Below are 10,308 nucleotides of genomic sequence, written 5' to 3'. Positions count from 1 at the left end.
CTTATACTACAAACAATTTATTATTACTTCAGCCATTCATGAAAAACACAAATTTTAGCATAGAGTGGTCAGAAGCTCTTATTTATTGCTTAAATAAAATTAATAAGAAATTACTTTTCAGAGACCTCTTATCCTTTGGGAGGGGAAAATTTATGGTTGACTATTGTTTCTTATTAGCTTGCATCTCCCTCATACCTCAAAAATATTCACATAATTTTGGATCAATGATATGGACAAATTAAAAATACAGTGTCCATATCAATAAATGCTATGTTTTGTCTTCTACTGGTAGGACTTTTACAATAGCAAAGCTTTATTTGGGAATAGTAAAAGAGCTGAGATAACCTGCACTGGGTGTTCTCTCCGACCACAGAGACTTAGACTCCCATTGGAATATTTCTTTTAAAGTTCCACTCTTCTGTTTGCCTAGCTATCTCTGACAGTTCTTATTCTGGTATTTCTATATAGATACAAAGAATACAGATTAGCTCATAAATGCATTTTTCTTTCAGCTACATGTGGGAGCAAGGTTATAATTTAAACTTAATGTTACCAACTTATTAATATCAGGTATGTCAGATATGTCAAAATATGAAAAGATTAAAATACAAATTAGTAAAAGTGTTTTTAATCAGAGAATGGAGGGGGTAGAGAATAAAATGTCAACAGACAGAGAGAATGTAGAAGAATTTGCCCTCAGGAAAATTACTATCTATTCATTCATAGTCAATTAGATTTCTAGTTACAAACATAAATGCTTGATATGAAAACTTAGTGAATAAAATGAGACTGACATCTGAATAAACTTGCACAGGTATGCTCTAAATTTCCAGTAGTATATACAAATAAAATATAAATAATTGAGCATAGCATCCTTCTGATCCAGCTCTGGGAATTGGGAATGGACTGGTTATTTTCTTTGTCTGGGTTTGGTTTGGGATGCCTTAGGGCTCGGTTTTCCCAGAGGTGTTTTTTCCAAAAGGCAACTAGACTTTCTTGGGCTTTTTTTTTCTTTGAAAACATTTTATTTCTCATCCAAGAAGCTTCTTCATTTTTAAGTGACTGGTGGGGAATGGAAGGATTTATATTCTTAGTAGTCATCTGGTCATTAGCAATCTGAAGGTTAGTCATTAGGTCTCTGAAAGTATATATAAAATATATATGTATATATATATGTATGTATATGTATGTGTGTGTGTGTGTGTATATATATATATATATTTATATATATATATACATTATTTATATATATATATACATTATATACTTTATTTATTTATCAGCACAAATAAAAAACATATATATATATATATATATATATATATATATATATATATATATATATGTGTGTGTGTGTGTGTGTGTGTGTGTGTGTGTGTGTGTGTGTGTATGTGTATGTCTATGTGTGTGTGTATGTGTGTGTGTATGTGTGTGTGTATGTGTGTGTATGTGTGTGTATGTGTGTGTATGTGTGTGTATGTGTGTGTGTATGTATGTGTATGTATGTGTATGTATATGTATGTATATGTATATATATGTATATATATATGTATATATATGTATATATATATATATATATATATATCACATGCCTCCTTATCCTAATAAACACAAAATGTAGGATATTATATATACATACACATACATACACATACAAATATATATATTTAAAGTCACAACCCCTGGTATGCCCAAATATGGGAGGAAGGTCACACTTCCACTCTCTGTCTTCGGCTCGTCACAAGAGACCATCCAGACAGAAACCCAATATTTTTTACTGTTGCCTTTTTGTTACATTTGTTATATTTATGCTGATAAATAAATAAAGGGAGACTAGTATAGATCTATTTCAAGCTATTTAGCTCTCATCAGCTAGCCACACCCTTGTTGGGAATCGAACCTGTGCTCTATTGCCTCTTAGGCAGATGTGTTAACCATTGAGCTACAGAGCTCGACTCCTTATCAGCCAGTATACATACACACACACACACACACACACACACACACACACACACACACACACACATATTTCCATGAAAATTTATAGAGCTTGGAGGGCCTTTTGTATATCAGCATAAATTCTATTACGTTTCAATTATTCTTTCAGATTGTGAGGAAGATGAGCTATTTGCAACTTTTACAATGCTCTCAGATTCACAATGGAATTTATATAGGAATGCAAACCAGTTTCAAGGAGTGGAATTAAAAGGTATCTTAATTAATTAAAGACATAACTAATTTTTAATTTGTATTATTTGTCAGGACTTGTGATGAAAGGTTATCATCAAAAATGAATGTGTAAGGAGGGGAGGGGAGGTCAGGTTTCAAACTATATGCATTTATTATATTACGGGGTTATCTATCATTTCTATAGCAAGAAGTATAACTATATGAATCGATGTTTATTTTAGTTTGGAGTTATGATAATGATGAATTGTTTGCTGCGTTAACATAGCCGGCAGAATCTCAATAGGTTTCCTATAACAGGGACCATGGAGAGGCTACATTACATGGGACACAAGAAAGCGAATTAGAAGGTTTGTTATTTATTTTACAAGTATAAGCCTTGTTTAAAAGATGTAAGGTGTTAGACATTGCAATAAAGAGATGTCCCTACCAACAATATGTGTGGATGGGATTATGTGTAATGCTATGTTCAGTAGTATTTATTGTAATAAATGTGAGATAACGTGTTCACTCATTGCTATATATTCCTTTTAGAATGGTGGAATAGACAGATGCATGTGAAATTTCCAAGCTGCAGTACTTTGCTGCATGTGAAATTGGAAGGAAACCCACAAGCAAGAAAGCCACATATTCCTGTAGGTGAACAACCACCAGATATGGAGCAGGGAGAGGTCGCAACACAAGTCTCTGAAGAAATGGATACGCAAGGTAAGTTCTGTTATTTAGATACAGGCATTAGAAAAAAAGCAATAATTATAAATTTCCAGGCAGTTTTCAATATGGTCTTTGTACTATAATAAGTAAGAATCCTAACCTAACTGCTAATTATGAACCTACAGAAAGTGACAGCGAACAGTTCTCTGCAGATGTACCAAGGCCACAAAGGGTTCGACAGAGTATTGTACAACAGCAGATGCCATCATGCCATGCATAGGATGTACAACGACAGGAACTTGAATCCCAGCCATCCACATCTCGTGGAATACAAGGTTAATTAAAATGTAAAAAGTATTAGTAAATAAGGATGTTTGTATTCATTAAACAGTGACAGATCTTCAATATGTCTTTTTTATTTATGTAGAATCTGTTTGTAAAAAGTCAAAAATGGGGGTTGGCACCCCTCAGAATACAGTCACAAACAGTGACAATACCAGTGAAGAAGATGATAAGTCAGAAACCCAATCAGCAGAGGAATGGGGACCCTTGGAAGATTCTGACATGCTAAGTACAACAGAGGTCCCATATGTGTACCTGGAAAACATTCAAGCATGGCATAGACATATGGAGAATTTCAGGGCGACAGAATACTATGAATGTTATAGATTTGTAAATATGGAACATGTTCAATCATTCACACAAGCTATAGATATTATTCATAATGAGATACAGAACCTTTTGAATCTATTTCCAGGGAGATAAGGCCCAATGATCTTGTACAATTGTGGATGGATGCTGAGTAATTAGGTAGACCTCTATTTAGTGTTAGGAAACCTCTGGAGAATTTAAATGCTGACCAGTTCCTTAATTATGTAGAGAATTTATTACAAAGCAGTGTTGAACTCTTGTGGAGGAATTCTTTGGAATTTACAGTCACTATTGTGAAGAACCACAAGGGCCTTAGGAAATTATGAACAGTTCCATTCAGTAAGGTTTTGGAGAAGAAAAGACAGCACCTGATTGATTTCAATATGGAGGGGAAGTTTCTGTGTTTTGCAGGCAGATAATGGGGCGTCTACTAAACAAGAAATTATTACCAGAGCCATGAGCCTATATAGCACTCTTGGTATTTCTATGGATCACAGAATTAATTTTTCACAGATATACTTATTTGAGGACTACTTCAGTATAACTATAAAGGTCGTGTTTTATGATGGAGGTTTTTTGTAATGGGGAGGGGGGGTGTCCCTGGAAGTAAGAGTGGAGTTTATGATGTTATACAACAGTCATTACTATGGTGTAAAAAACATGGTGTACATTACTTCTGCAAGCTGTGTCACACAGCATATCACCACAAATTTAGGCATGATTGTCAATATTTTTGTCGAGCCTGCACGGGTTCAAAATGCTGCAAATTGACAGGCGGGAGGTGAGATGTCATATGTACAAATTGCTTTGCAGGTCTAAGGCATGTCTTGAAATGCATGAACAGTTGGCTTTGGAAGGAAAAATTATTTGCGAGGCTAATGTATTTTGTTCTAGGTGTGGTATCTATGTGCCTGCCCCACATGATGAATGTAAGAAGGCAATGTGCGGACAGTGTGATACCAAAGTAGATACCTTGGCAGATCACTTATGTTTTCTGAAAAGGATTTCTAAGCCGAATATTGGTAACAGGTGCATTGTATATGATTTTGAATGTTGTCAAGAAACAGGAACACACATACTAAACTATGTGTACGCTATGGACATGCTGGATGCCAGGGACATTTGGAAGTGGGAATGGTATAGTGATAAGTGTCTGGAGAAATTTGTGAAAACGTTTGTGCAGCCTAAGTTTAGAGGTTCCACATTCATAGCACACAACTCCAAGAGTTATGACCATTACCTAATCCTCAGGCAGTTGATTCATGAAAAGGTGAAGGTACAACTCTTAACTCAGAGAGGTAAACTGTTATGCATATCCCTGCCTATCTTTCATATACTTTTTATCGACAGCCTTTCTTTTTTACCAATGATGCTCAGTAAAATGCCCAAAGCTATGGGTTTTCAAGGCTCCAAGAGTTATTTTCCTCATTTGTTCAACACTGCAAAGAACCAAGATTATGTTGGAACTTTGCCAGAAGCCAAGTAGTATAGTCCTGACACTATGATGCCTGGAGAGAGAGAGAAATTTGAGAAATGGCATGCTACTAATAAAGATACAGCATTTAACCTCAAAAAAGATCTTGTATACTACTGCAAACAAGATGTAAAAATATTACAGGAGGCTTGCAATAGGTTTAGGGAACAAGTTATGGAAATGATAGGTAGAGAATATTTCACAGGGAGGGGAGGAGATATTCTTGAAGAGAGAGAAACTTGCTACATTGGCTATTTCCAGTATGTAAAATTAGCATCTATTTGTATGGCACAGTATCGATTCATGTTTTTGAAGAAGGATACCATAGCACTAGCCCCTCCGGATAATTACCAGAAAAGCAAGGAAAGCTTTTCTGCTTGCTCTATATAGTGGTTGATGTATATAGAACATACTGGGGGGATCAACATCCAACATGTTCTGCACGGGGGTGAAAAGCTAGTAGGTTTTTACTTTTTGGATAGTTTTGCTGTCATAAACGGGGTCCCGCAGCATTTAAACTTTATGGCTGTTTTTTTCATGGCTGCTCTATATGCTACAGATCCCAGGACTTCAATAGTCTGCTTGATTCAACCTACAGCATGTTGCATTCTAAGGCTAGAGAAGATTACCTGCATAGTTTAGTTTTGGTTGTACGAAGCATCTGGGAACATGAATGGAATGACCTGTTGAAGGAAGATGGGGGTTTGAAGTGATTTCTAACAGATAGTAAACTTCCAACGCCCTTGAATCCCAGAGACACCTTTTTTGGGGTAGAACAAATGCCACATGCTTGTACTATGAACCAAAGCCGGGGGAACAAATCTTATATTATGATTTTACAAGTTTATATCCCTTTATGAACAAGAACAAGGTGTATCCAATAGGTCACCGAGAAATAATATACCAAAACTTTGGGGATATAAAACAGTATTTTGGATTTGCAAAAGTTAAAGTGTACACGCCGAGGGGTCTATACTTTCCAGTACTGCCACATAAGTCGTGGGGGGGATTAATGTTTAGTTTGTGTGCAACCTGTACAGAAAAGCAACAAGTCATGGAGTGCCTCCACAATGATGAAGAAAGAGCCCTAATTGGCACATAGTGTATTGTAGAATTGAATGTGGCTGTGGAGAAAGGCTACAGAATTGCAAAGATCTACAAAGTTTGGCATTTTGAAAGGAAGACAAAAAATTTGTTCTCAGGCTATATTAACATGCATCTCCATCAAAAACAGGAGGCTAGTGAGTATCCCTATTGGTGCAAAATAGAGGAAGATAAAGAGTGTTATGTTCAAGATAATGAAAAAGAGAGGGTCCGCTTATGCAGAGAACATATTGAAGTCAATTCTGCTAAAAGATAGATTGCTAAACTGTTTTTAAACTCATTGTGGGGTAAATTTGGCCAGAGTACCAATCAGATGACAACCTCGTGGTGACAGAGCCTGAAGAATTATTTAAGTATCTTTTTGTTCCCTATTTGAAGTGTCCTGTAAATTTGTGGATAATGAAGCAGGTGTTATAACATGGAAAACTGCCAAAAACGAACCTAGTAAGTCAACTTGTACAAATGTGTTCATTGCCAGTTTTACAACTGCTTGTGCATGGCTAGAATTATACAGAATATTGGATCGCATAGGGGACAGATGTTTCTATCACGATACCGATTCTGTCATTTGTATTAGCAAAGCGGGGGCATGGTCACCTTATTAGGACAGTTGACAAGTAAGATTCCTCCAAACACTTCAGTCACTGAGTTTGTGGCAGTTTGTCCAAAGAGCTACAGATACGCTTTGTCAAATGGGGCAACTGTGCTAAAGGTGAAGGGCCTAACGTTGCATAGTGCCAACTGTGTTAAGGTTAACTTTGAAAGCCTGAAGGATTGATTGATGAGTATTGCCTAACAGGGGGTGAGGAAAAGAAAGAGATTCAAGTACAGCAGCCTGGAATTGTTAGGATTAAGAAGCAGTAAGCTTTGGAAACATGGGTGCTCAGGAAAACTCTAAAAGTTGTCTATAATAAAATGGTGCTCAATACAGAAGATTATTGTACGCTACCTTATGGCTATTAAGTATGATGAAAAGCAGTGCACAGTTTGTACATCCTTTCTCATGTATTATAAGTGGACCTTCCAATTCTGGAAAATCTTATTTTATAAAACAAATGTTAGAACATAGTGAACATGTATTATCTGAAATGCTTCAAAACATTATATGGTTTTATAACTGTTGGCAACCTCTGTATAAGAATTGCTTAATACATTTCCTAATATGAATGAGATGAATGTCCCAATGGTCTTGCTAGGTTCTAACGCTGTTAAAGAGCATCTTAAAAAGCTGAAAGAGGCAGGCACTTTTAAGGTTGTAAGTTCTACAAAATCACCCTCTGCTATGTCTGCACCTGGTGAGGGATCTATGTCAGATTCTAAAAATGTTCTAAATTTAGGTGACTGGCTCCATTTGTGAACAAATAAAACACTGTAAAACATACAATACTTTTAATGTTTTGTGTTTATTTTATAATGTACCATACATGTTTGCATACAATCGTATTGGTTACACATCCCGGTACTTCTTCCAGACTTCATATTTACTACAAACTACAAACTACAGACTTCACCATTTGATCGTTTTTGACATCTTTTTCACAGTAAAGCTTTAAAATATCTTCTTAAGGTAATCCTCTCATGCACTTAATTACATAAAACAAAAAATGCTCTTCACAGGTTATTGCCAGGGGGTGCTGCAGTTGAAGAATTTTGTATCTGTACTTCTTAGCTTGCAGTTCTAAAAACCTCACAATGTCACCAGGAAAGTGAGAGTTGTCTGGAGACCTTCCATGGGAGTCAAAAAAATTCACCATATCTGTGAGTTGGAAAGTAGAGCGCCATCCAGTGCTCACTCAGTAGAGTTTTTGGATGTGTGTTAACAATTAACCCAAAAGGCTTCTTTGAGATTTTTCTCTTGGGTAACAAATTGCTGGGGTATACGCCTAGAAAGAGAGCATTTCCAGACAGTACCCATAATATCTGTATGGTGTCCATTCTCACATATAATCAAACAAAATATTGCTTGTGTGGCTTATTTCAATAAGATTTTCAAAGATTGCATATAGTATCACATTGACGGTATTGGGGAGGGATACAGCAAATCCAATTTCTGCCTTCAGGTTTCCATTCTTGATTAAGGAATAATGCTCTGAGCAGCCTTGATCAGGATTCAAATCAAAACAATATAATGTATAACCATTGTTAAACTCCTCACAGTTGATCAGCACAGAATGATCTTTCATGGGTTTGCTAGACATCTGTAACAATTGCATATATTCTCTCACAAAAAGGTTATGTTCATAATCAGGCTGAAGGGGCTTAGATCACAATACAGGGCACAAAAGTTGACATTATAGTGCTGAAAATTAAAATGATTTCTTTCATAATTACCGCTAAATGCAGTGTTGTCCATGAAGCCGATCAATAACTGTTTAGGTCAGTGGTCCCCAACCTTTTTATCGCCGCGGACCAGTCAGCCTTTGATAATTTTACCGTGGCCCGCTGAGCGCGTCGATGACCAGCGCTAGTAGCGTAGCCTTGCGCAGGCGCAGTTCAGTATGGCTAGCGTAGATAGCGTAGCACAAACTGCGCCTACGCAAGGCTACGCTACTAGCGCTGTCTACGCTAGCCCTACGTAGCTGCGCAGGCGCTCTTAGGTTTTTTTCAGAAATCGGCCGGCCGCTGCAGCGATCATGGCCCCCGGCCGCTGCAGCGATCATGGCCCCCGGCCGCTGCGCGGCCCGGGGCCAGGTACTCCACGGCCCGGCACCGGTCCGGGGGTTGGGGATCACTGGTTTAGGTAACTGTCCTAGAAATAGGTTTTCCTGGTTACACACAAGACTGCGTGCAGAAATGCTGTAAACCTTCATACCTACACAGTCAATGGGGTATTTGGTGTTGGAGGTAAGCAGCGCCTCTGCATGTCCCAACTGTAAACTGGGGGATACTTTTACAAGTTTTACAAAGAGAGACGCACCCAGGATCTGTACTTTGTAATTTTCGTTACCATCCCTCATCAGTCAGAACTCATTTTTACTTCTTGAGAGTTTAATGCTCACAACCACACTGTTAATCAATAGCTTGCCTTGAAAAAATAGATCCCTATTCAATGGCCCTAGGAAATCCCATTTATGACTTCCAGCTGTATGTCTGGCACTCTCTCTGAAACCAGAGTTACCAGCTGCTGTCAGCAAGGTGTTCTCCATGAGCGTCACTTTGTCCTTGTAAAACCCACCCACTGAAAACTGGGTGTCCAAGGCATCTCTACCATAGTTCAGAATAAGTTCAATAAGGGCTCCGTATGTGTAGCAGTGGTAACTCACCTAATGTAACATCCACCTGAAATGAAGCTTAGTTATGTTTTCATTCTAATCTGTTTTGATTTCTACAGTAATCATCTCTATGTAATGCTTGTTAACAGTTACATAATGCAGTTGGTCATAGGTTGTTGTTATTATTTCATTGTCCATACCCTGTACAGGTAAGCATCGTAGTACATCAATACACTTAGTAAAAAAGTCTATTTAGTTTCATTTACCTAAGCATCCCTCTGCAGATTCTTCATCGGTTGATATGTTTGTTATTAAGGAGGCCATCTTGTTATGGTCACATCCTGGAACAGCACCTGGAAAAATATATTAATTCATTATCTATCACAGTGATAACAGGATTATCCCAATTTACCCCCCTCCCTTTGAATATATAAATGGTCTTTACTTACAACTTCCAGTTGCATGGTCCTGTGATAAATCACTTCTCTTAGCCACTATCAACCCTTGCGACAACATACATCGAGGTCTGCATCACCTTCATAATCCTTCACGTTACAGTAGGACAGACAACATCCCCCCAAAAATTAGGTATGAAGTACTCTAGCTCATCAACAAACGTAGCACAACATATTTTATTGCAATCTTTCAAAAGAGGCCTTCCCTCGGCCAATGGTGTAGAAGGGTCTACAAACCTTTTATTATTTCCTTTGTCAGGTTGCATGTTGAGGTCTAAGAGGCCTAAGCCTTAAGTGGTTAAATCACCACCCTTCTGCAGAGGGCCTCTTTTATCAGACCATGAACCACAGCCAGTGCCAGGGGCAGGCCCGAACATGCCTTAGTCAAGATTATTGCATGTGCTACCACACTCTCAGTACCTACAGCGCATGTCCACCAGACTCCACTCCCTCTCCGGGAATATGCTTCAACATGTCCCTGTGTAATATTGTGATAAGCACTCCTTTGAAAAAATCCACATTTTTAGTATTATTTTTTCTCTTAATTCTGTTTTTCCTGCCTGTTAGAGCT

At 37.7% G+C, this 10,308-nt stretch overlaps 1 protein-coding gene across 1 annotated transcript; it reads left to right on the top strand.

Annotated features, from left to right (window-relative positions):
* Window positions 1-4,324: 4,324 nt before the first annotated feature.
* On the top strand, window positions 4,325-7,427 carry LOC148044389 (uncharacterized). Its single transcript, XM_087722050.1, has 4 exons — window positions 4,325-4,974; window positions 5,526-5,668; window positions 6,449-6,514; window positions 7,267-7,427. Exons 1-4 carry the CDS (start codon window positions 4,325-4,327, stop codon window positions 7,425-7,427), a joined length of 1,020 nt encoding a protein of 339 aa, XP_087578176.1.
* The last annotated feature ends 2,881 nt before the right edge of the window (window positions 7,428-10,308 follow it).

Source organism: Thamnophis sirtalis, unplaced genomic scaffold (genome assembly GCF_051295495.1).
Source record: "Thamnophis sirtalis isolate CommonGarterSnake01/CBP01778 unplaced genomic scaffold, rThaSir2_p1.2 scaffold_8, whole genome shotgun sequence".
Taxonomy (NCBI): domain Eukaryota; kingdom Metazoa; phylum Chordata; class Lepidosauria; order Squamata; family Natricidae; genus Thamnophis; species Thamnophis sirtalis.
Note: the sequence above shows the minus strand (reverse complement) of the source record. Positions and strands in the feature narration are given on the sequence as shown.

Bases quoted from the DNA above. Each gene is read 5' to 3' on its own strand.
- LOC148044389 (XM_087722050.1), top strand. From the start codon at position 4,325: ATGCATGAACAGTTGGCTTTGGAAGGAAAAATTATTTGCGAGGCTAAT. The intron at 5,669-6,448 runs GTTTGAAGTGAT...CCCTATTTGAAG, and splicing joins CCTGTTGAAGGAAGATGGGG to TGTCCTGTAAATTTGTGGAT. The intron at 6,515-7,266 runs GTAAGTCAACTT...TGGTCTTGCTAG, and splicing joins AACTGCCAAAAACGAACCTA to GTTCTAACGCTGTTAAAGAG.